This window comes from Rhinolophus hipposideros, assembly GCF_964194185.1.
Source record: "Rhinolophus hipposideros genome assembly, chromosome: 14".
Lineage (NCBI taxonomy): Eukaryota > Metazoa > Chordata > Mammalia > Chiroptera > Rhinolophidae > Rhinolophus > Rhinolophus hipposideros.
The window spans coordinates 61,246,929-61,270,893 of record NC_138060.1 but is presented as its reverse complement, the minus strand read 5'-3'; the positions used below and the strand labels follow the sequence as shown (position 1 = coordinate 61,270,893).

General features: G+C 53.8%; 3 protein-coding genes across 4 annotated transcripts; 2 read left to right on the top strand and 1 right to left on the bottom strand.

The window, feature by feature from the left end:
• Positions 1–1,093: 1,093 nt before the first annotated feature.
• CIMIP7 (ciliary microtubule inner protein 7) lies at positions 1,094–9,742 on the top strand (the record flags this gene model as incomplete). The annotated part of the gene is made up of 4 exons (XM_081072849.1): positions 1,094–1,120; positions 3,026–3,139; positions 8,866–8,919; positions 9,329–9,742. 4 exons carry the CDS (start codon positions 1,094–1,096, stop codon positions 9,740–9,742), a joined length of 609 nt encoding a protein of 202 aa, XP_080928975.1.
• A 798-nt stretch (positions 9,743–10,540) lies between these two features.
• KLHDC8B (kelch domain containing 8B) lies at positions 10,541–15,771 on the bottom strand. The gene is made up of 6 exons (XM_081072183.1): positions 15,275–15,771; positions 13,839–14,339; positions 12,615–12,779; positions 12,052–12,276; positions 11,856–11,957; positions 10,541–11,400 (listed from the first exon to the last, which is right to left on the bottom strand). The coding sequence occupies exons 2-6, from the start codon at positions 14,212–14,214 to the stop codon at positions 11,204–11,206; spliced, it is 1,065 nt and encodes a 354-aa protein (XP_080928309.1). The 5' UTR covers positions 14,215–14,339; positions 15,275–15,771; the 3' UTR covers positions 10,541–11,203.
• Positions 15,772–18,885: 3,114 nt separating this feature from the next.
• On the top strand, positions 18,886–23,202 carry CCDC71 (coiled-coil domain containing 71). Of its 2 annotated transcripts, none has more exons than XM_081072436.1 (2): positions 18,886–19,069; positions 21,536–23,198. In XM_081072436.1, exon 2 carries the CDS (start codon positions 21,588–21,590, stop codon positions 22,962–22,964), a length of 1,377 nt encoding a protein of 458 aa, XP_080928562.1. In that variant the 5' UTR covers positions 18,886–19,069; positions 21,536–21,587; the 3' UTR covers positions 22,965–23,198. The 2 variants fall into 2 exon arrangements, with proteins under 2 accessions (XP_080928562.1, XP_080928561.1); XM_081072435.1 differs by having other exon boundaries at positions 18,901–19,556; positions 21,536–23,202.
• The last annotated feature ends 763 nt before the right edge of the window (positions 23,203–23,965 follow it).

Here is a 23,965-nt window from a genome sequence, read left to right as displayed (position 1 = left end):
CACTCAGGCCCTTGTAACATTCACCGGGCACAATCATGTTCCCAGTCACCACAAACTCCTGAGAAATTGACAGAGCCTTACTCTGAAGCAGCAATTTTAATCTAAGAGCCACCAACACCTTTAACATTTCTTCTGACTCCATGGAATGCTTTCTACATTTATAACCCTGGCATTTGGGTTGCACAGTTTTAAAAATCCAGGATTTCCCTCTGAATGCTCTTTAATAATATTTCATTGACTGTGAGTTCATCAGACTCCACTGGAGCCTTATGTGTTTCTATATAAGGACTCTCTCAGGCTGTTAATGCTGAGGGGAAGATTTCTCTCACAAAGAAGTAAAAACACGGGCAGCCAGATGGCTCAGTTGGTTGGAGCACGAGCTCTGCACAACAGGATTGCCGGTTCGATTCCCGCATGGGCCAGTGAGCTGCGCCCTCCACAACTAGATTGAAGGACAACTACTTGGAGCTGATGGACCCTGGAGAAACACACTGTCCCCCAATATTCCCCAATAAAATGTATTCTTTTTTTAAAAAAATATTATTAATTGGATTTATTTTTTTTTTTTAAGATTTTATTGGGGAAGGGGAACAGGACTTCATTGGGGAACATTGTGTACTTCCAGGCCTTCTTTTTTTTCCCAAGTCAAGTTGTTGTCCTTTCAGTCTTAGTTGTGGAGGGCGCAGCTCAGCTCCAGGTCCAGTTGCCATTTTCTAGTTGCAGGGGGCACAGCCCACCATCCCTTGCGGGAGTCGAACCGGCAACCTTGTGGTTGAGAGCCCACTGGCCCATGTGGGAATCGAACCGGCAGCCTTTGGAGTTAGGAGCACAGAGCTCCAACCACCCCACCTGAGCCACCGGGCCGGCCCCAAAATGTATTCTTTTAAAAAAAGTAAAAACAGAGCGGGAAGCACAAAGGGGTAGCAGGCTAGGCGCCGCCTCAACATTCAGAAGCATTATGCAGTCACAACCTCCCTTTGTCACCAAGCAACAAGAAGTTGACCTACTGAGATTCTCTTCCTGAGATTCTTTCCTTAGACAGCCTTAGAAAGACAAGAGGAAAGTTTGTCTTTTCTGCTCCTTTCCCGAAAAGATGCAAAGTGCTTTAGTGGGCTCCTGGGTAAGAGTGCACTTTTTAGTTAATCCTGGCCCTGGGGTAGTACCTAAAATTTGAATGAATCATGAGAGTAAAGTGACAAGGGTTTTATTCAGCATCCAGGCTAGTGGAGGGCCCCAAACTGCCCACTTGCCCTCTGCCATCCTGAGGTCACTCTGGAGCTTACTTAGTCTTCCTGACACCATGCCACCTTCCCTGTGTCCTGGTCTTGTGCTAACCAGCTGAACTTTCTAGTCCTCTAGCCACCCCATCCATTCCCAGTCCTATGCTTGATTCCCCCAAACTTCTGGAGTTTGACTGCTTGCTAGACTGGGAACATCTTGAGGGCAAAGACTGTTTTCCTTCATCTGTATATCCCATGCCCAGCTCCATGCCAGAAATACAGTAAAAGCCCAATAAATACCATTGAACTAAACAGAATATAGAGCAAGGGAATTTCAATAGATAATGGAAGGACGGACAGTAAAGTTGGATGACCCAAGTCTTCAGTGGGATGAAAAAATAACGAGCTTCCCCGTCACGCTTAGAATCCCACTGTGATGGCCAGAGGCTGGCTTGGGACGGGTTCTTTCTGTGCAGGTATGTGATCATGGAGGACCAGACACACCATCCTCTCCAAGCAGTGCTCTGCACACAGAGGATGGGCCACAGGAGCTCCATGGCCGAATACCCACAGGGTGTCTGCCTAATGACATAACCACAGTGCAGCCCCTCCTTAGACCCCTAATAGATGCTCATGTGTATCTGCTGCCAGTCCCCATCTCTGAAATTCTCTCCAGATGGTATCCACTGTTGGTGAAACTTCTTTTGGAAAGTTCATCCTTTAGGTGCTCCAGTTTCAGAATAGCTGCAAATAGGTGTTCCTGTCTTTGCAATGGATGGATCCATTCAGTCCTTGCTCTTCGGGGACCTTTGACCTATTAACATTGGGGGGAGGACAATGAAGGCAACTGCCTCTCAGATCCTCCAGGGAAGGACCATGCCACTAGACAGTGGCCCTGTCCTCAAAACTCTGCTCAGTGCTGTGCATCACCCCAACTCCCCAACTCAGAACTTGTCTGGCCCCTCCCCTGCTGAAAAGTCTTCCCTTGCTCTTCGAAGAGAATCCATATTCCTAACCTTGTCCCTCCCTAACCTCACTTCGCTTCTCTCCAGCTCATAATCCTTTAGTCAGAAGGCCTTTTGTTGTTGTGGTTCTTCCAACATCTCTCTTTCTGGCCGCTGAGCTTTACAATTCCTACTACATAGAATGCTCTTCTGCTGCACCTCACATGGCTGACTCCTTTTTATGTTCAGATCCCACCCCCATTGTCACGAGGATCTGTCCCTGTCCCTTGTCACTCTTGAGCTAGTCATCAGGCTATTTTTTCCCTGACCTTATTCACTCTGTCTGACTCCCCCTCAGAAGGAAGATTCATAGGGGCAAGGATCCTTCTGTTTTTTCACTGCTATCTCCCCAGCCCATATTAGGACCTTATTAAAGAAACAGAGAGAGAGAGAGAGAGAGAGAGAGAGAGAGAGAGAGAGAGAGAAAGAGAGAGAAAGAGAGGAAAAGAAGGAAGGAAGGATGGAAAGAAGGAAGGAAGGAAGGAAGGAAGGAAGGAAGGAAGGAAGGAAGGAAGGAAGGAAGGAAGGAAAGAAGGAAGGAAGGAAAGAAGGAAGGAAAGAAGGAACTCCTTCACACACACATAACCCTCCCAGGTGGGCCAGCACAGCTGAAGCCGACTATTCTAATGATTGATGGGAGACACCTCCTCATAGGCTCCTCTCCGGGGATGTCCTTCCTCCTCAGATTCTTTCTAGTCTGTCAGGAACTCCCACGAGAGGCTTCTAGACTGGGAGCCCTGGAGTCTGGGACTGTGGGTTGGGGTTTGGGTAGGATTTACCCTCACACCTGACTTATTATAGCACAACAATGGCTTCTATGGGCACTACAGAGGCCAATTCAAGAGTGAAAGTGCTCGAGAATACCGCCTTGCAGCCAAGCCTCAGCCTCCGGCAGTGTTCCAGCAACGATGTCAGGTACGAGACAGTCTTACGGGTAGCTGTGGTGGCTTGGCCAATTGCTGCTTCTCTCAGGCCCCAAGAGTATCATCCTCAGCCCTACCATAGTTAGACCGGAACCTGGGGCCAGCCTATCCCCAGGACATGCACGAGGCATGGGCCCGTCTTCCCTGAAATGTCAGGTCTTCCCCCTATAGACAGGGCGGAGAGGAGCCAATACCAGGATGGACTGGAAATACCAGTCTGGCTCAGTGCTCCTAGATGGAGGAAGGGTCAGGGCCCAGGTCGGGTGGGCAACCATGGAGAGAGAGCCTCCAGAACCCAGGAAGTAAGCCTTGAGTTTTGCTGACAACAGCCCTTAGGATCAGATTCCTTGATGCCATGGTCTAGCCTACAGTTAGCCTCAGAGCCCAAGGACTCAGGAGTGAGTGAGTGGGAGGTCTCCTCTGATGAAGGAAGCAGCATAGAAAGAGGCTGGGTACCCACCCGCATACCTAGCCAAGGAGAACTGGCAAGCGATGATGGCAGAAATGGCCTAAAGTGGCTGGAAAAGGCTTCCTGTAACAGAAGAGGGATGCAGGGCCCCATGCCTAGAGATGAGGAGGGAGCACTGGGCATCAGTTGGGCTCCCAAAGGAAAGAGCCCACTCAAAGGAGAACAACTCAGGAGGAGTAAGTGAGGGGCCTCAGGGGAAGGCAGTCTCACAGATTGCCCACCACCAAGTGGTCAGTACAGCTGAGCCCGAAGGGACAAGTGGAAGGCGTGGCTCCTAGAACCCAGAAGGACAGAGTGGTATGGAGAGGGCCACGCTGACAGCAGTGGCGATCTTGGGTAGAGAGACACAGCCAGGTGGGGGCTGGCCTGGGAGGGAGCCAGGAGAAGAAACACCTCTTACCTCCTTCCCCCACTGTCCTCCCAGGGCTTCCTAGGGGCCAGAGGGAAGGCAGCCTGGTGAGAAGTGCACTCAGATCAGCCTCCTGGGCAAGAACAGGGTGGCGGGGGATTGGGAGGGTCCTGGAGGGGTGCCTGGAAAATGCCCACCGCACCTTCTTGCTTCCCAGCCTTTAGCCAGGTCCTACTTGATCGGCCATGTGGATTCTCAGGAATCACTTTCCCAGGCCAACAGAAGGGTCCTGGAGGCTGCCCTGTTGTGAAGCCTAAACTGCCTTAGTATCCCCAGTGAAAGAGCTGCCTGGCACTGCCTACTGAGGCAGGCCCAAAGGCAGCCCCAAACTGCTAGTCTGGGGCCACCTCCCTTGTGAGAGTGATGGGCCCCAAGTAGTCCAGGGACTCCCTGCTGGGTGTTTGTAGTAGTCCTTAGTGGCAGCTGTTACCCCAGACAACATCCTTTCAACCTGTCCCCCAGGGACAGAGTAGGGGGACATGTTTTGGTGGAAGACTTGATATATAAAGCATTTACTAGCATTATCAGCAGCCGCAAACATCAAGAGCTGTGTCTTTGGGGCTCAGGTTGTATAAATGCCAGTCTCGTAGCTCTTTCTAGGTCTAAAGCTGTTTTAGTCAGTGGGACTGTTAAGGGAAGGTGCACATTTTATTTTCTTATTTGCTGAGTGATACCAGGTTTCAGCTGGCTGATTATAGCTATTATTGTAAACCTTTCCAAGAGGAGGCATCCACTTTAGTTTGGGGCACGTAGAAATTTTACCCATGTCATTCAGATGCAAGGAAATTCTTTTACTTCTACACTAGATAAATTTATTTCTATCCTTCACCTGCCTGCCTCTTTGGAAATGTGTCCTGGTCCTGTTTGTTCTTAAGGTCACACAAGAGTCCTGGGACTCATGGTTGGGGCGGGTCCTTCGCTGGTGGTGCCATGGTTGTTGGGTCCCTGCTCCCTGTCCCCACCATGCCTCAGACTGCCACAGATATTCATCTCTCAGCACCCCATGACTGCAGACTGCCCAGCCTCTGCATGCAAACACTACCCCCTCCCAGGAAACCTACCCCTTCTCAAAGTCTTCAGCTGAAACCCAAGCCCAAGCCCCACCTGCTCAGAGACCTGGGGTTTTAGCACCTCAGTGGAAAAGAACCCTGGATGCTAGAAGTGAAGATGTAGGTGAAATTCTCCTCAGGGGACAGAATTCTCAGAGCTGCCTGTGTGGAGAGGAAATGACTGCACGTTTTCCCAGGCTTCCACAGCTGTGAGAACAAAACTCCAGTCGGTGGGCATCGATAGAATATCCTACCATGGTAAGAATAGGGGGTTTCCAGAGTCAGAGCTGCCTCCCACATGAAGGCGAAGACATTGCAGGGCTGTGTATAATTCTACAGGTGAGGATAGTGATGGGGGAGAACTTGGGGTCAATTGGAACTTGCCCCAGACCCCCAGATGTTTTTATTAGCTTCAAGTATACAGAACAACATATCATGTTTCCCCGAAAATAAGAACTAGCCGGGCCATCAGCTCTAATGCATCTTTTGGAGCAAAATATAATATTATATTATATAAGACCCAGGATTATATTATATTATATTATACCCAGTCTTATATTAAAATAATACCAGGTCATATTAATTTTTGCTCCAAAAGATGCATTAGAGCTGATGGTCCAGCAAGGTCTTATTTTCAGGGAAACATGGTAGTAATTAGACATTTATACCCCTCACAAATTGATAACCCCAACAAGTCTACTACCTATCTGATACAGTACATAGCTATTACGATACAATTGACTACATTCCCTATTCCATGTAAACCATGGAATGCTTTACATTCCATGACTATATATTTTTAAGTTATAGTTGACATTCAGTCTTATTTTATATTAGTTTCAGGTGTACAGCGTAGTGGTTAGACATTTATATAATTTATGAAGTGATCCCCCCGATAAGTGTAGTACCCATCTGACACTATACATAGTTTTTACAGTAGTATTGACTCTAGTTCACATCCCCTCCCAGATTTTTTTAATTGAAATTTTTATGGAGACTCATAAGCAATTGTAAGAAATAATAGATTCCTTCTACACTTGGCCCAGTTTCTCCCAATGACAACATCGTGCAAAGCTATAGTGTAATGTGACATCCAGGACACTGATGTTGGCGCAATCCACCTGTCAGTCAGATTGCCCCAGTTTTCCGTGTACTTATTTGTATGTGTGTATAGTAAGATTTATAAATTCTTATCACCTCTGTAGGTTTGTGTATCCACCAACACAGTCAAGGTCCTTGCCAATGTCACAAGGATCCCTGGTGCCACCCTTTCATGGCCACGTCCACCTGCCTTCCACTCCTTCATCCTTCCGCTGTCCTTCACCCTGGCAACCACCAATCCCTCCTCCATTTCTAAAATGTTGTCACTTCAAAAATATTATATAAATGGAATGATACAGCATGCAATCTTTGGGAATTGGCTTTTCTTGCTCAGCATCATTTCCTAGAGACTAATCCAGGTTGTTGTGTGTGTCAACAGTTCATTCCCTTTCATTACTAACTAGTATTCATTGTATGGCATGTATACACCAGTTTGTTTACCCCATTCACCTATTAAAAGATATCTGGGCTGATTCCAGTTTTTGGCTCTTACAAATACAACTGCTATGACTGTCTGTGTACAGGTTTTTGGGTGAACATAAGTTTTTGTTTCTTTGGGATAAATATCCAGGAGTGCAACTGCTGAGTCATATAGTAATTGGATGTTTAGTTTTTAAAAGAAACTGCCAAACTGTTTTCCAGAGTAACTATGCCATTGCACATGCCCACCAGCAGTGTATGAGGAATACCGTTTCTCTGCATCCTCACCAGCATTTGGTGTCGTCTCTTTTTTTCACTTTAGCTATTCTGATGGATGTGTTGTGATATCTCATTGTGCTTTTAATTTGCATTTTCCTGATATTTAATGATGGTGAACATCTTTTCATGTGTTATTTGCCGTTTGTTATATCTCCTTTGGTGAAATGTTTTTTATGTTGTTTGCCCATTTTCTAATTGGATTGTTTATTTTATTGTTGAGTTGTGAGAGTTCTGCATTTCTAATTGGTAGTCCTTTATTGGGTATGTGGTTTGCAAATATTTTTCCCCAGTCTGTAGCTTCTCCTTTCATCCTCTTCACGTGGACTTTCACAGAGCAAAAGTTGTTTTATTTCGTTTTTTAATTTTGATGAAATCCAATTTATCCATTTTTAAAATGGCTCTTTCTTTTGGTGTCAAGTCTAAGAGTCTTTGTCTAGCTCCAGATTCTGAAGATTTTCTCCTGTTGTTTCTTTTTTCTAAAACGGCGCTGGGTTTTTAATCCCAGTCATGTCAGCTTGCTTTATGAGGAGTGAAAGGTAAGGCCGGCTGGCTACCCACCTTCAGGGAGCTTTCATTCTATTTGGAAACTGTCAGTGGCTGTCTAAGGCAGGAGGTCCTAATAGGGGAGTTTGTTAAAGACACATACCACCCTGAAGATTCTGGCTCAGCAATGTAGGATGATCCCCCCTTTTACTTAGGAACCTGCTGTCAGCCATTACTCATACCCCAACCCAGCCAAGACTGAACTCACCAGATCAGGTACTATATTGGGCCAGGCACTGTTCTTCAGGATGGATTTACAGATGTGAGCAAGACGATAACATCAGACAATAAGCAACATCATGATATATAGTCACATAGCATGTTAGAAGGTGAAAAATGCAGAGTTGGGGTAATGGGGCTGCTGGTGTAGCACTCAAGGAAGGCCTCCCAAGAGGTACGTGAGAAGGGGTTATATGGCCAGCTCGGCAGAAGGAACAGGGGGTTTGAAGGTCAGAGGTGGAAGTAGCGGGTATATTTGAGGAGCAGAGAGGATGCCGGTGTGTCTGGAGGTGATAGAGAGATCAAATATTGAGTGGGTCTCACGGGCCACTATGATGACTTTGGCTTTCACAAACATGAGGAATGTCGTGGATCTTTGGCAAACAAGGGATGTGATCTGACTTGCGTATTAAAAGAATTACTCTGCCTGCTCAGAGGACAATAGACTAGAGGGGTAAGGTTAGAAGCAGGGACACCAGGCGGGGATGCTCTTACAATTATTCAGACAAAATTGGAAGGTGGCTTGGACCAGGGAATGCAGTGGCTATGCTGAGGAGTGGGCCAATCCTGGGTACATATAGAAGGAAGTAGCAACAGGATTTCCTGGCACATTAGATATAGGGTGTGAAAGAAATGAATCATGGGGATCTGAGGTGTTTGGCCAGCTCTAGCTGCCATGACCTGAGCTGGGGGAGGCTGTAGGTGGGATGGGTTTGGGGAATGATCCAGAGCTCAGTCATGTGTTTGAGATGCCCGTTAGATATTTGTAGTTGGCTACTGAGTCTGGCATTCAGGAGAGCTTGAGCTATGGAGAAATTTCAGATTTTTTTGGTGGTATTCAGAATCAAGTGCCTGGCTTGCTGATGAGGGGTAGTAAGTGTGGACAGAGAAAACTGAAGTCTAGTCCTGAGCAATATAGAGTTAAGGGCCCAATGTACCCTTTGAACCACTGCCCCCTGATGGCAGGATATCCTGGATAATAGCTCAGCCCCTTCCTCAATCAGAGGCCCCAGAGGCATCTGTTTTGGGGACAAGTGCCAGGATGAAATATCCCAGAAGTGATGTGTTGCTTTAATTTGTATTTGTCCTTTCAGGGTGTTAGCAGTTTAGCAGTTTAAGGGTGGTGGGTCCTGCCATCTTCCCCCCATTATGAGCTCCGAAGTAATATCTTGGGGGCAGGTAAGCACCATTTTCTCCCACTACCTTCTTTTTCCCTCTCTTTCAAAGAGCCAGTGCAGCAACACTTCTTCTCCAAACATGACAACCGTACTGCCTTCGACAAAGTGAGTGCTGGGCAGAGGAAGGAGAGTGGGTGGCTCCAGCCTAAGTTGGTGTGGAGGTAGGATGGAGGGGGTAAGACACTGCGGGCAGGGAGGGCTCCTTATATAGACAGGTGAGTGTCTGTCTTCCTGACAACCTCTCTCCCATGGGAAACAGCCCATGCCCCGAAAGAAGGTGCCTCTGCTTTGGTTTCCTCCACCAGCTTGCCTGACAATATGCAAATATCTTAGGGACCACTGACTGTCTGGGGGCTTCACCCTGCAATGAAACGCATGGCTGGCCACAAAGGCTGGGGTACAGGCCAGGGAGTCCAGGCACAGGCCTGGCATCACCAAGAGGCTGGGTTTAGGAGGTGCCCAAGGCAATATCTGGTGCCAGGACTGTGGGCCAAGGGCCCGGACCATTGAGGAGGGCCCCTACTGCCTGCTGCAGGGAGTCGGAAGGCGGAAAGACCTGGAACGCCTGCGGCAGCAACACACCTTCCTGCGCTGGGCACCCTGTGAGCTGGAGTTCCACCAGCAGCGGCCCCCTGAATCCTCCTACCAAGCCAATTTCCGGTCAGGCCCAGGACTCAGTGATCTCCCACAGCGCCTTGTCCACTTTCTGCAGATCCGGCTTCCCCGTGACAGCACCACCTACCAGCAGAACTTCTGCCAGCCATCCCGCAGTGGTTATCGTGGCAACAATGTGGGAGCCCAGGCCCCTGTCACTGACACACTGCCTAACCTCCCAGGGATCCCAAGACCCAAGCTGCTGCAGCATTACCTTCATGCCGGGGTCTCCGAGTGTCTTAACTGGTCCAAAACATTAAATGAGAATGGCTGACACAGCAGCCTGTCTGTGCTTGCAGCCCAAGAGGTCTCAGAGGCTGTAAGAGCAGGAAGGCCCTACCAGGCCCTATGCCTGGCTCCTACGGTGCTTGTGCCCACGGTGCCTGGGTGCTGGGCAGGGGAGGTGCTGTCCTGGGAGCCCTGCCACTGAGTGAGAAGGGGTAAAGCCTACAGTAGGCTAAGGGTCCAGAAGGTTTACCATGGCCACAATAGATGGGTTCCGGGACCCCAAATCCATTGTTGCAGCAAACCCAGCTGTGAGCTGCTTGCAGTCAGTGTGGCTGCTGGGAAAGCAGAGTTAATAGTCCCTATTAGTGGGCAGCAAAGACTGGAGGAGGAGGCCAGGGCAGTTTTGCTTTCTCTGGGAGGCTACCACTAGGGATCTTGTGGGTGGCCACACAGTCCTGCCATAGCTGGGACAGAGGGAGACTGCCCTGGCCACAGCCCCCATTTAACCACCCCTCCCTATGGAGGTGAGCAGAGGCTTTGAGGAAATGCTGCCTGACAAAGACCGGGAGGACATCCTGACCCGATGGTGTTTCGTTGTAGTTTTCTAGGCTCTTCTCTGGCCATCCTGGCCGTGCCCTCTAACGCCCAGGACAGTGGGGGACAGTAGTCATCCTATGTCACCAAAAGAGAAGCTGAGGCTTAGGAGGGGCTGAGACACCAGAACACTTTGGGGGCAGAGGCCAGATCCAAAAGGCTCCTTTGGACCCTCATCCCTTGGAGAAGTGAGGCCCCCAAAGGAGGGCCCGGGGCTGTAGGGTAACATAGGAGTTTACACCAGGGGTCATACACCAGATTTTAGCAGCACTTTTACTTCCATATCTAAACTCCCTGGGTCCTCACAACAGCCCTGTGAGGTAGGTAGGGCAGGAAGGTTTCAGAAATCCCCATTTACAGATGGGGATGCTGAGGCACAGAGAGGTGAAATGACTGGTCCAAGGCGACACAGCCAGAAATGTAAAGCGTCCAAAGCCAACATTACTCTGGCCCTCCCGCATCCACTCTTCCATTCCCTCTGTGTCCCCTGCACTCTCTGAACTCTGGTGCCCATGGGGTCTTCAAGGCAGGCTGGCAGCTAGGATTTTACAGGAACAGTCATTGGGGTGGACCTGGTCAACTCCAGGTAGCCACTGACCCTGCAGGGCATGAGGCCAGCTCTCCCCTTCCCCCACTTCCCTATAGGACACAGGGCCCAATAGGTTCCAGAGCAAGGGTGGAGCTAGGCATGGTCCATGAATGAATGGGTGTAAAGGTGGTGTATGCAGACGTATGTCCTACGCTAAAGACGAAACACATCCCCCCTACAAGTCCCCGAGGCAATGTGTCCAATTCCCATGCCTGTGCCTCCCTCATCCCACAGAGCACAGTGCACTTCCTTAGCAGCACAAGGAGCGACAGACATCTGTGTCTGGCACTGAGCTGCTCCAGTGGACAAGGTCCCATCAGGCATTCAGACTCCATCACGCAGACACAGAGCCTCCACAGCTTGGCTGGGACCCTGGGCCACACCCCCAATCACAAACAGCCGAGGCCCAGCCTGCAGACTAGAACAGGAGCAACGTGCTGTGGGCATGACAGGCAGTGACTCCCAGCGCCTCCGTGCAAGGCTGAAGCCCTCCACAGAGCCCAGAGGGCATGGCTGGTTTCCTGCAGGAAGGAGACAGAGGTTGTAAAGGGCATAGGCTACAGGGCTCCAGCTCTATTGCTCCTTGAGCCCAGAGTATGGCCCAGCAGGCATCACCCCAGGATGGGCTATCAGTGCCTTACTGCTCATTGCCCCCATTTACCATTCATTCATTGATTTATTCATTCATTCATTCGTTCGTTAATTTATTCCTATTTGTCCATTCATTCCATGGTCATTTGTTCTGTTTCCGTCTCCTAGGCCCCTGCTGGCATAAAGTCCTGAGTCAGGCACTGAGGGTTTCCCAAGGGCTGGGCCGTGCAGATCACACCCCCTGCCTGCTTCACAAATTGGGAAAGGGAAGCTCACAAAGCCCTGAACCCTGGAGAGCCTAGAGAAGGGCAGGAGGTGGTGCTCAGGCTGGGGGCCACTCCTTCCTGTCTTGAGCTGCCCTCCATGTCTAGCCCCAGAGACTCACCAAGGCCCCCGATGGCCACGATGTGACCCCCAAGGGAGCCAACCACAAAGTCAGCCCTCTTATCCCTCATACGCAGGCCGCGGGGCAGCTTGGTCCAGGACCCTGCAAGAGAGGGGAGGTCAGATCTGGCTCCCCCACACTGCGCCCCTCCATCCCACGGAGAGAGGGAAGACAGCCCAGGCCAGTCACTGCTCACCATGCTCCAGGTCGAACATCTCCACAGTGTTGACAAAGTGTGGGCGGGAGTAGAAATTGTGGGGCCCAGGCTGCTGCAGGCCACCCAGACTAAAGACGCTGCCTTCGGCCATGGCGCAGCCAGCAAAGGCCCGGCGACTAGGCAGGCTTGGGTGCCGGGTCCAGGTACGGGCCTCCAGATCAAAGGCCTCAAAAGCAGTCACTGGAAGCTTGCCCTGGCGGCCCCCTGCCAATGGAATTGGGGCACCTGGGAGGGAGCCCTGGGGGCCTGGCAGGCTCCTCCTCTACCAGGTTGCTGAGCCTTCACCACTGCCCACCCCAGCCACTTACACCCAGCTATGTACACACCAAAGAAGGGATGGCCCACCCCTCAGATCCTCAGGCACTGGGGTTTGGTTTTCCAACTGCAGCAGGGCCATCACAGGTCGGAGCCTACAAGCAAGCCTGGCTCACCCAAACAAAGCTTCTCTCGTCCCTCCATCCTGGACTAAGCCTAATCCCAGCTAACTAGAGATAGGTGCTTCTGGACTTCAAGCCCCTTTCCCACATCCCACAGGCCCTTACCCAGGACATAAATCTTGTTCCCATGCAGGAAGGTGGACGCCCCATAGCAGGGTGTAGGCATGGAGGGTAGCGAAAGCCAGCAGTCCCGGCGGGGCTCATATACCCGAACCTGGGCCTGGGGTGCCGTGTCTGGGCCCATTCCCCCAAGAGCATACACCATTCCATCTGCATAGAAAAGAATAGTTCAAACTGTACCATGGCCTGGCCAGGGTATCCCACACTGACAGCTGCCCTGGTTAGGCCTAGGGGTGGCTGGGGACCTGCCAGAGAGAGGGCTAGGAGAGCTAGGATTCCTGCTTTGGCCAGGGCCCCTCCAAGTGAAGAGCAAGAGGCAGCAGATCTAATTATAATCTGTCTCCGTCTCCCTGGAGACGCTATGGCAACCAAGTCTGGCATCCAAGCAGAACCAGACCTGGTCAGACCTGGAGGCCACAAGGTGGGGGCACCCCTGGGGGAAGTAGGGTAGAAAATGGTTTAAGGCAGTAGTGGAGGGCATATGGGGATCTGCTCAGCATGGAGCTCAGACTGAGGAGGGGCTCTGGGGATCAGTGAGGGGGCAGCTGGTAAAAGGGCTTGGGCCTACAGGATGGGGGTGCTGGCCATAAGCCTTCTGCCCAGGAGCTCTGCCAGCACCTCTTCACCCTACCTTTTCACTAGGGTAGTAGGTTCTTGCCCTGTTATGCCCTCAGAGTCAACTGGGGGCATGTCTGAGGACCTTGGGGAGATAGGCCAGTCAGCTGGGGGTTTCCATGGCAACTGTCCCCAAGCAAGGTTGGTCTTTGTCCATCTCAGGCTCCCTGGTGTGTGTGTGTGTGTGTGTGTGTGTGTGTGTATGTGTGTGTGTGTGTGCAGGGGGACAATCTAAGCACTTGCCTGGTTCTGAGCCAAGGTCCTGCTCCCTTCCCCCTCCCCCAGACTATTTATAACCATGGGAGTCATTGGACCACCCCTCCTGTCTCTTAGAGAAGTAGATGGGGCAGGGAAGGGCATCATGCTGGGGGCCAACCTGAACGCTATCTGTCTTCCCACAGCTAGAAAAGGCAGTTCAGGCTGCTGCTAGCCTAGCTCGGAGGTAAGTAGGGGTGGGTACAGGAGGCAAAGCCATGTCCAAGGCACCCAGGCAGAATTTACAGCTGTTATCCATTCTCTGAGGGTAAGGGATGAAATCAGAAAAGAATGCGGGTGTTGGGGCATCTGAGGGACCTTTCTTGGGATGCCACTCACCTCTCTCCACAGTCGCAATTCCCATGGCTGCCTGCGGGAGGGTGGCCCGACGCTCCCAGCGGCCCACCTCAGGCAGGAAGGCCTCCACGGCAGCTACTGGACTCTGGCCCTCATCCACACCACCCACCACTAACACTTGCTTGTCCAACACCACGGCAGCCGCGCCAGCCCGGGCAGTGGGCAGGGGCGCCAGTGCCAGCCATGTATGTGAGGCCATGTCCAGTGTCTCAGCAGTGTCCAAGGGCATTCCAGCCCGGCCACAGCCCCCCAACACTAGCAAGTGCCCATCCTGGTATGCCACGGTGCCATAAACCCGGCAGGTGGGCATGGGTGGGAACACCTGCCAAGCAAAGGCCCGGCTACCTCCTGCAGCCATGGTGTTCACCTCCAATAGCAGCTCATGCTATCTACTCAGGCTGCAGGCCTCACTGATGAAAGCCTCATCTTGACTCTACCAGGGCTACAGGGGGCATCTGACCAGTCCAGGGACCTTGCTTTCACCTGGAAGAGAGAGGGGAAATAAAGGGTCGGGCCACTGGCCAGCCCTCAGGGTACAAATGAGCAGCCTGTAGCTAAGGGCAGGGCTGGCCCCGAATCACTGGTAGGAAAGGCAGGAGGAGGACCCACCCCAGCTGGTTAGCAAACCACTGTGGAGGCCTTCCTGGAGGGAGAAGGTGGGCAGACTCCCAGATACCGAGGCAACTTGCCCCCTTCCTCTAGGGCATGTAGGATTCTCCTCCCAGCCCCTTCCCTCACCTAAGAGCTCCCTGGTCATATCTAGGTCTAGGTAATTAGGTAATTAGGATAGGACTCTCCAGCCTAGCCCCCTTCCTTTCCCCTCAACAATCCTCACCTTGGTGCTCTGCAAGAACGAGTCCTACCGTACCTTCTCCCTAACTGGCTTCCTGTGTGCCCTGGGCAGCCATCAGGGTCTCCCACCCGCTGCTGGGATCAGACTCCAGGGTTTCCTTACAACCCTTTTGGGAGCCATAGAGTTCATCTGTTCTCACCAAAATGCCAGTATCAGGGCATTCGGGACTGGGAGGGGGAAAGCTGGACGCCAGGGTCCCACCTCCCCACTTGAGGTCTATCCTCAGGGGTTTCCCATGTCAGTTCCCCAAAGGCCAGCCTCTTTGGTGTCCAGATTGGGGGAGGAGGAGGATTTGGGGATCCCATACACCCAGAGTCTCAGAGTCAGGGGGTTTCCAGCAGGAACGGGCAGCTAGACACTTCTGGGTCCCCTCACAGCAAATCCCCAAGTTCCCCAGCCTATCCTTTCCTGAGGGAGCCACACTCCTGGGACCCCTGGAGCGAGGGCCTCCCGGCACGAAACTTCCAGCTCTCGGGACGGCAGGGGGGCGGGTCCGGATGAGCGCGCTTAGGGTTCTACACCCCGCGCCCCAACTTCCCCTGAGCGCAGCTCCCGCGGGACTCACCGGCGGGGGCTCCGCGCCGCCGGGGCGCGGGGTCCGCGGTTCTGGCTCCGCTGGTGTGGGCTCTGGCTAGGGCTGAGGCCGGGCTCCCGCGGGGCTCCGGCTCGGCTCTTGCGCTGGGCGGGGCTGCACGGGGTCCGCCCCTCGTCCCCCCCTCCCGACTCGGGAAAACCTCACCCCCACCCCCCGCCTTAACCCTGCACCTGCCGTGGTTGGAGCAGGGCGCGCCGACCCATAGTCACGCAAACGGGCGAACAGACAAACGGACATGTGGACACCGGGCCTTCCCAGAATTGAGGGTCCGAACTCGGGCGGGGGGAGAAATGAGGCAGCAGTGAGCAGCACATACGTATATGGTGGGGGGCCGTTCTGAGCCGGACCCAGCCTGGGAGCATCGGCGGGGATTCCGGCCAGCAGAACCTGGAGGCTTAAGGGACCAGCACCCGCCCACTAAGACTGAGCTCTGGTGAGCCTAACGACAGGCTTCGTGGCGGTGCCCCGGGAGGCTACTTGGGGCGTGGCCTGGGCCTCTCTGGTGGGGACAGCCTCTGGGTCGCTCTTCCCCAGACACGGAGCAGGGCACGGAATACAGGTCTATGGTGTACATTGAAGCTAGCGGACGCCAGAGGAGCAGACATTGCCGGCGTCAGTACTTGACAGGCCCTTCCACAGGCCTGAGTGGGGGGAGTCCTGGGGGTAGGGTAGCTCTGAGCAGGGGATGAGCTTGAAGAGTCCAAGGCCAGGCAGGGCACTCTGGCCTCACGTTCTGTAAGGCCTGAAGCCTGGGCTATTCTGGGGCTCAAGTCACTTTGTGGCAACTGTCCATCTTCAGGTCCTGGGCTTGCCTCTAGCCAACTCTGGGGTCAGGCCAGAGCAAGTTGGTGTGAAGAGGACTACCCACCTCAGACCCAGACCCTGGCCCATCTTCTGAACACTCAGAGTACTGGCTAAGCCTGTGAGCTAGCGGCTCATTCATACAAGTCAGTGGTCACCTAAGAGAAGAGGTCCTGTGGTTGTGTTTGCTACTATTTTGCCCCTGTTTCATGGACAATGTCTGTCTCTTCCTAGAAGAACACCTGGAGATAAAGATGTCAGTGCATCTGGTTAATGTGGGAGATGAAGCCAGGAAGCACCAGCAGAGGAGTGGCAAGGACACAGGGGTAGCAACCAACCAAGGGGGTGTCACCAAGCAGGTTACCACTGTGGGCAGCTGGGACCAAATCCTGCTGGGGACTCTGGGAGCAAGTGTAGAACATGGGCCTCATATTATTGTTCTCTCCCAGAGCAAAGGTTGCTGAGGTCCCATCCTCAGAGCTCCATCAGTCCTGGGGTGAGACCTGCTTGGGGGCGTGGATTGGGGGCCTAGCCTACCTGACCTCTGGCCTGCCCAGAGTGTGGGCAGAGCCTTGACTGTGACCAGAAAGAGTCTTCAGCCCCTTTTAGGGGCTGGCAGTTGGAGTTGGAGGCACCACATAGAAATGGTGGTGCCAAGGCTAGTTATAGATCATGGCTGGAGGGTTTCCATCCTTCCACTTCACTCTGCCCCAGACTTACTCCTCACTTAGAGCACTGGTACCTTCCTCCTCGGGGTGTTCACACTGCCTTGCAGACCTTCTCACATTTTCCACTATTCCCTTTCCAAGGCCCCTTTCCCTCTCCTTTCTAGCAATTAAGCACTTAAAAGTATCTTATCCTTAGATACTTCCCAGCACCCCAAGTCCCTCCAGTCTCCTTTCCCCTCCAGTCAAACTCTTGAAGCCATCTGCTTTCACAGTTTCCGCTGCCTTGATATTTGCCAGCTAATGTCTGCTGCCACTGCTCCCCAAAATTCATCTTGCCAAAATCACCATGGCACACCATATAGCTAAAACTAGGAGTTCTCTGTGATCTTCGTCTCAACTGAAATGTTGCTGGCATCTTCAAAGTTTCACCCCTTGTGACTTTGACTTCCTCCTGCTGCTGTCCTGCCTCTCTGTCTCTTATAGGCCCTGCTTCCTCTCCCTTCCCAGGACATGGCTCCTCAAGATCTGGCCCTGGCTTTTCTCCTTGGCACACAGACACCCTTCTGGGGTGGTCCCTCCCAGGCCACTGGCCTCACTTACATCTAGATCTCCACCAGATCTCTCTGCTCAGGTGGATATGGGTCTAGGGTCCACCCCTCAGGGCTATAAAAGATGCCGAGTGGAGAGCAAGGGCTGGATCTTGGGAGGACCCTGTGGTCTCTCCCAACCTCATCCCATCTGATCCCAGTTATGCCTATAGGATCAGCATCCATCAAAGTCTAGGTCAAGGAGATTTGCTCTGATGAATGTTTCCAGAGAGTTCCATCTGGGCCATGCCGGACACTAAAAGACAGAAGGATCAGCCTCCACTCAGGAAACTAGGTAGTTCATGACCCATACCTCTTAACCTCTATCTCCACCCCTGGTTCTAATGTCTGAAAGTGACACAGCCCGGGGATGGAGCTTCCCTTCCCAGTCCTCCACTTTACGCTGACCTCTGGGCTGGACATCACCAGAGAGGGGTCCCCTTTCTAGAACACACCTAGGTCCATGCCATCCTTGAAGGCTGGGCTCTGCCTCTTCGTGAAAGTGGCTTCTGTATACACAGCCCTGACCCCACCTATACACAGGAGGCCTACACTGCTGGCTTTGGAGAAGCTGTGGAAGACAACTGGGGCAGAAGATGAGGCTGGATTGGTCCTGAGAGTGAAGAGCTAATCCTCAACCATGGATGAAACAGAGGCAGTGAGTGGGTGTGCTAAGTTGGGACTTCCTGGTTGCACCCCCTAAGACTCTGGCCCTTGGGACCCCCACGCTTCCCTTCTCTCTGCCAGGACGAAGGGCTAGAGGCACTGACCCCAGAGGGACAGGAGAGTTTACATTTCCTGTTAAACACCTTGGCTACACTTCAAGGCACTGAGGACCCCACCATTGTGCTGAGGCCCTGGGAAGCTCAGGGACACCAGGGGAGGCCTAGGGTAGGGTGGGTGTTTCCCTTTAGGGGTGCCCAGATGCCTCCATATATGCAGGGAAATGTAGAGCAAGATGAAGACCCTGGAGTGAGATGGGGAGGGAAGAGGTTTATTAACCAGGCCCTGAGTGAAGCATCCAGCTACCCTCTTGTGACTGTCCATAGGCTTCCACCTGCCCCTAGCTACCAAATTTGGCACCATTGTGTCAAGAGTCACAGAGTTGTGGCAGCATTTCTGCCTCCTAGCTCAGGCTCTGACTCAAGTGCAAATGACCCCACCATCTCATCCATGAAACCAGGGCTCCCATGCTGCCTCCCAACCTGGATTTGGGGGAACTTGACCAAGAGAGTCCTTTGGTCAGAGCAGTGGAGACCTTTCTAACCTCTCAGACTCCTAGGGTTAATGTTGGCCTGTGTCCTTTCATGTGGTGCTTCTTGGGCAGTGGACACTAACCACCAACCCTCTGCTGGCCCCAGGGTATAGGTGGAAAGACTGAGGTCCCAGCCTCCTAGGCAAAAGGACAGAGATTCTGGGCAGAGTTAAGACTGCAGGGAGGGCTTCCTGTCCTTGAAGGGGCTTAAGCTAGTCAGGGTCCTCCCACCACACCCATGCACAATTTCCTGTGCAAGTTCCCTCAGGCGCACACTGGTACGCTGGGACTCTCAGATTGGACATGCCCAGCTTTGGGCTTGTGCAGCATATGTGCACACCAGCCTTCCATGCTACTTCTGGGGGCTCCATTCACAGGAAGAGAGGAGGGCCTACTGCCCTTAGAGGAGGTACCCCTGCTGCTAAACAAAGAGGCTCCCCTGCTACACTCCCAGGTAGGAGGCACTCCTCTTTTACCCTCTGGTCAGAGGCCTGGAACAGAGGCAGGCCTTGTCAGTGGATGCTGGAGGCCTAGAGGATGGAGGGTGGCTTGGATCTTGCTGCCAGTCCCTCCCAGATGTTGCTGCACTACCAGATCCCTCAGAGAGGGTGCTAATCGGGCCCCTAATCCAGTCCCCGCTAGGCTCCAATGCAGTCCTGCCTGGGGGTGCGTCCGAGAGCATCTCTACTCATCAGAGTCCAGCACAGGCCCGGAGGGATTTAGAACGATCCCCGCGGCTACCTCCTCCAGGAAGCCCTCCCTGGTACCCACCTGTCCCGCCCCCAGACTTTGGGGGAAACGGGGTCTCGGGGTCAAAGGTCACCAGGGCGTGTCAGGTCCCGGAAGCGGAAGCACAGCGAACTTCCGGTGCGCAGCGGGCGGCCATGTTGGAGCAGCGGAGGCGGCGCAGAGGCGCGTCCTGGGTCCCCGCGGCGGCGCCGGTAGGTTGGGGCCGTGGGCCTAGCCGCGCCGTGGAGGGGCTGTCCGCGAGGCGTCAGGGCGGATGGGCCGGGCGGCCGGCCCAGCCGAGACCCCCACCCCACCCCCACCCCTACCCCGTGCCCAGCGACCCCACCCTGGGGCTGCACGACCCGTCGGGCTCGCCCCGCCGCCCCGCGTATCTTGTTGCTTCTGAGACCCCAGCTTCTACTCGCGGCTCGGGCCCCAGGGACGCGGACTCCTAGACCGAGGGCTCTGATCTACCTCCTCCCGGCGTCCGCCTGGATGGGGCCTCTCCGGTCCCCCATCTTTCAGCAACTTCCCCTGCCGCCCCCTAGGGCACGTCTGAAGGGAATTCGGGGGCCGGGCTGCAGTCTCTTTTTCCGGAGCTTCTTGGAAAGTCCAGAAGACCCCTCCCAAGAGTCCAAACCTTCCTGGGTGGAAGAGCACCCGGTTCACCCCTAATATCTTTGCCTGGTATCTGAACCCCTCCCTCTCGTACAGTTCACAGCCCTGGGAACTACACCCCCTTGAAAAACAATAAAAGAACTAAAGCCACATGCAAGGATTGTGTTTGGGGAACGGCCTCTGGAGAGGGGAAGTGCCCGAGACACCTGAGGATCCGGGAATGTTTCCAAACAAAGAGCCCCAGGGCACGTCCTCCAGGGGATTGTAAAAACTTTTTCGGCTCCATTAGGGCGGGAGGAAGAAGCTGCACAGACACGCTTTCTGGCCCCAGGGACTTGCCTGATCCCAGCTGATCTTTTAATGCTCCCTTGCAGATGGGGAGCTCCCTCTGGGGGCCTCAGTTACTGGGTTGGGCTTGAGGTATTAGTCATGATTGACAGCCGACAGCTCCTTCAGAGAAGCCTGGGCCAACTTGGGCGTTCCCAGACAGCTCCATCTAGGTTGTACCGAGGTCTGCAGCCCTTCAAGCCCTAGTTCAGACAGCTCGCATCTCTGCTGTCAACCTTATTAACCGTCCTGCTTGAAGCTTTTGGATCCGTGGGTTAGACTTTGGGCTCTGGGTCTGGCTGCCTTGCACCCAGGTTGCCTAATTGCCTAGAGCTGTGTCGTTAGTACCTGCTGCTCATCATCTTTAGTTTCTGTCGAAGGAGAGTCTGGTTGGTCTCCATGACTCCAGTGCTAGGAATTGGACCTCCCGGTGGCCTGTCTGGGAACTCTGAAAGCAGAACTTCTGGTGGGCAGGGAGAGTCATCCCTGCACGCCTGAACAGGAGCAGCTGGAGGAATAGAGAAGGGGTATGGACGGTGGGTGTAAGTCTGGACCCTTTGGCCAGCATTCGAGGAGTAGTCAAGGCTCGTGTTGCTTTCACCTGTTTTTCCAGCTAGATTCTCCCAGCCCTGACCACAGACTCCGGGTACACCAGGGGTGCCTTACTCTTTCTCACTTCGGAGTCAGTGCATAAGCTGCTCCCCTTTTTTATTTCCATCTGGTCCTTTCCCATTCACTCATGTCTCAGCTAGGTGTTGCCTGTCCCAGGAATCCTTTCCTTATTCATTGGCAAGCTGAGCCAGCCATTGTGTACTCCCAAGAGGCTTAACGATATCTCTGACTTGCTTTCCATACGGCACTCCTTGAGGACAGACATTCACCTGTGTTCACAGGGTTGATTCTAATACTAGATTTCTGGCCTTAGAAGATACAGAATTGAATTAAAATGGGCTGGCCAGACCCAAATCTTTCCAGGGACCTAGCAGCAGGTTGGATGGCTCTGATAAGCTTGTGGAATGTATCCTGAAGGTCCTGCCTCTGACCCACATAGGTCCTCTCTCCCCATCCCCCACCCCACCACCATGGTGGGTCAGGAGAACAGCATTTTATTTCAAGGAATGGCTTGCTCTGGCCAGGCCCCGCTGCGTCAGTGGATGTTGTCATGGCTAGTGCAAGCCCTGATTGACCCACCTGCCTACTCCCTATCTTGATGCCATTCTTACTGACTTTTCCTCTTGCCTTGGAGGTGCCGAGTGCTGGTTTGCAGATACCCAGGCAGATCTGCAGTACCTAATGCCATGAGCGTGGTGGTGCACCATGTGGAGGAGAAAGCTGTACACTCTTGGTCCCGGATCTCCACGGCGGGGAAGAAGGCCCTGGAGGAGGCGCTGCTTGTCTTTAACCCCATGAGCCAGGATCTCAATGCCACAGAGGCCCAGCTTGTGGCCTTCCTGCAGGGCCTGCGGGATGATGGCTTCCAGCCTACCATCCTGCGCAGTGGTGATGTCTACGGCTATAGTTCATGCACAGCCAGTCCCCCGAGCCAGACGAAGCTGCAAGCTCGTGCCCCCACCCCAGCCACCACATCACCTCCAGCCAGTGCTCCCCGAACTGCCATGCGGCTGCCTGCAGGTCGGACCACACTGCTCCCCGTGGCACTGTCTGGCAGGCTGGCCAAAACGTCCACACCAGCCCTCGCCAAGCATACCACCACCAACCTGCTACTGAGCTCCTTGAAGCAATCAAGTGCCAGCCGTGCCCGGGGTGCGGCGGTGGGTTTCCCCGCCCACCTGTATCCAGGTGTCTACCCTGCCATGAGGCTCTCTGTTGTCCTTGAGGCCCTGGTTCCACTCAAGACTTCCATGCCCTGCTTGGATGCCAAGCACAAGACACAGTCACTGCAGCTCTCACTTGCGGATTCTCCCCTAAAGCTGCGGAAAGGTCCAAGGAAGGGCCCAGGGGGTCCTCAGCCCAAAGCTCCCAGAAAAGCCACAAGCAAGGGCCCCAAGTGTCTGATTCGCAGAGGCCCCAGGGCTGGACCCAGAGGCCGACAAAGTACTGGCCCTCAGAGCAAGACCTACAAAGCCACTAGGTCCCTCAGTGGCCTGCGGATAAAAGGTGTCTCTGCTCTGGGCACCAAAGCAGCCCAGGCCAAGGCGGCTCAAACACAGGCCAAAGCTGCCAAGGCCCCGGCAAAAGCCAAGGCCGCACGGGCCAGAGCCAAGGCCAAGGCAGAGCGGATCAAGGCCAAAGCCAAGGCAATGCAGGCCAGGGCCAAAGCCAGGGCAGTGCGGGCCAAGGCCAAGGCGGCTCGGACCCAGCACAGGGACCGGGGCAGGCCAAAAGGGGCTGTTCAGGGCCGGACTGCAAGGAGGGGCCAGAAAAGCTCCCCTGGAACTGGGGGACAGAAAAGGAAAAGGACTGAGGAGGCAAAGGATCTTCCTCCCCAGAAGAGAACCCGGCTTGGGCCCCGAACCCCTAAGGCATGGCTAGGGCCTGGAACAGCAAAGCTGCTGAATTTCCGGGCCATCAAAGTGGACAGGTGGTCCTCGGATGATGAGGTGCGGCAGCGAGCTCAGCGGATCCTCCGTGTGAACCTGTCCCCTGTCATACAGCTCCAGCCCTTGCTGCCATACTCAGTGATTCCTTCACATAGTAATGTTTGGGGAAACTGAGCCAACTGTGTGTGTTGTCAATGGCACAGTGTGCAATGCCCATGGACTCCACAATTGAGGACTGGGTGCCTCTCTACGGCCCTGGCAGCCACCAGCCTCCTTTCAAAGACTGGAGGACGTGGGGTAGGGTGGACGGGCGGGAGGGGTGTTATAGCGCAAGGCACTGTGACTTGTTACTCTTCAAGTTGTATGTCCACTGTTCCATCTATCACGTTTTATACCTTTCCACCTTCCAGTCTCCCTGCCCACCTTCCATGGTCTTGTGCGTGTGTGTGTGTGTGTGTGTGTGTGGCTGCAGGAAGCCAGCTTGAGCATAGAGGAACAGTAGCCCCAGCAAGAGGGCTGCCAGAGAGGGTCCTGGTAGCTGGGAGCAGGTCATCAGTGTGAGTGATGGGATGGCATGAAGGGGCAGCTTCCAGGCCCCTCTGGAGTTGCTGGCCTGTGGGTATGTGAGAGGCAGCCCGTGAGTGTAGGGACAGAGCCACTCAGATGGGACACGTCCCCTTGGGGCTGCCCTGGTTTGTTATCCAGATAGGCCCCATGCAGGAGGACAATAGGTGGCTGTGCAGGGAACCTTGCACCCTAAAAGATTTTAGGCCAGGGAAGCGGGTTTTGTACTGCTCTCCAGAGGCTGTGCAGACAGCCTGGCCTTGTCTTCCATCCTGCTCTGGCTGAAACCCTGAGGGTTTGCCTGGGCTTGTCAGGGCCAGGGCCAGCCCTCAAATGGCTGACGTGCCTCTGCCTCTCCCCTCTGTTCCTTCCAGGAGAGTGACTAACCTCAACTTCCCCAGTTTGCCGCAGGGGGTTTGGGTTTGAGTCAGGGGCCAGAGCTCTGGTTGTAGGGCCACAGAGTCTTCTCTGACCAAGGGATTGTCTCCTCGGATGGGTGGGGTACTGTGGTATCTGAGCCAGGTGAGTGTCCAGACTGCCTCCATCAGCAGTGCTTTCTGCCTGGGTTCCCTGTGCTCTGTCTGTTCCCAGGTCCAGCCTCATCATGCCTC

What these genes read in the sequence shown, in the direction of transcription:
- CCDC71 (XM_081072435.1), top strand. Translation starts at nt 21,588, where the DNA reads ATGAGCGTGGTGGTGCACCATGTGGAGGAGAAAGCTGTACACTCTTGG.
- KLHDC8B (XM_081072183.1), bottom strand. Translation starts at nt 14,214, where the DNA reads ATGGCTGCAGGAGGTAGCCGGGCCTTTGCTTGGCAGGTGTTCCCACCC. An exon ending in GAACAAGATTTATGTCCTGG is followed by an intron (nt 12,277 to 12,614) that starts GTAAGGGCCTGT and finishes TTCCATTGGCAG; the next exon opens with GGGGCCGCCAGGGCAAGCTT. An exon ending in CGTGGCCATCGGGGGCCTTG is followed by an intron (nt 11,401 to 11,855) that starts GTGAGTCTCTGG and finishes TCCTTCCTGCAG; the next exon opens with GAAACCAGCCATGCCCTCTG.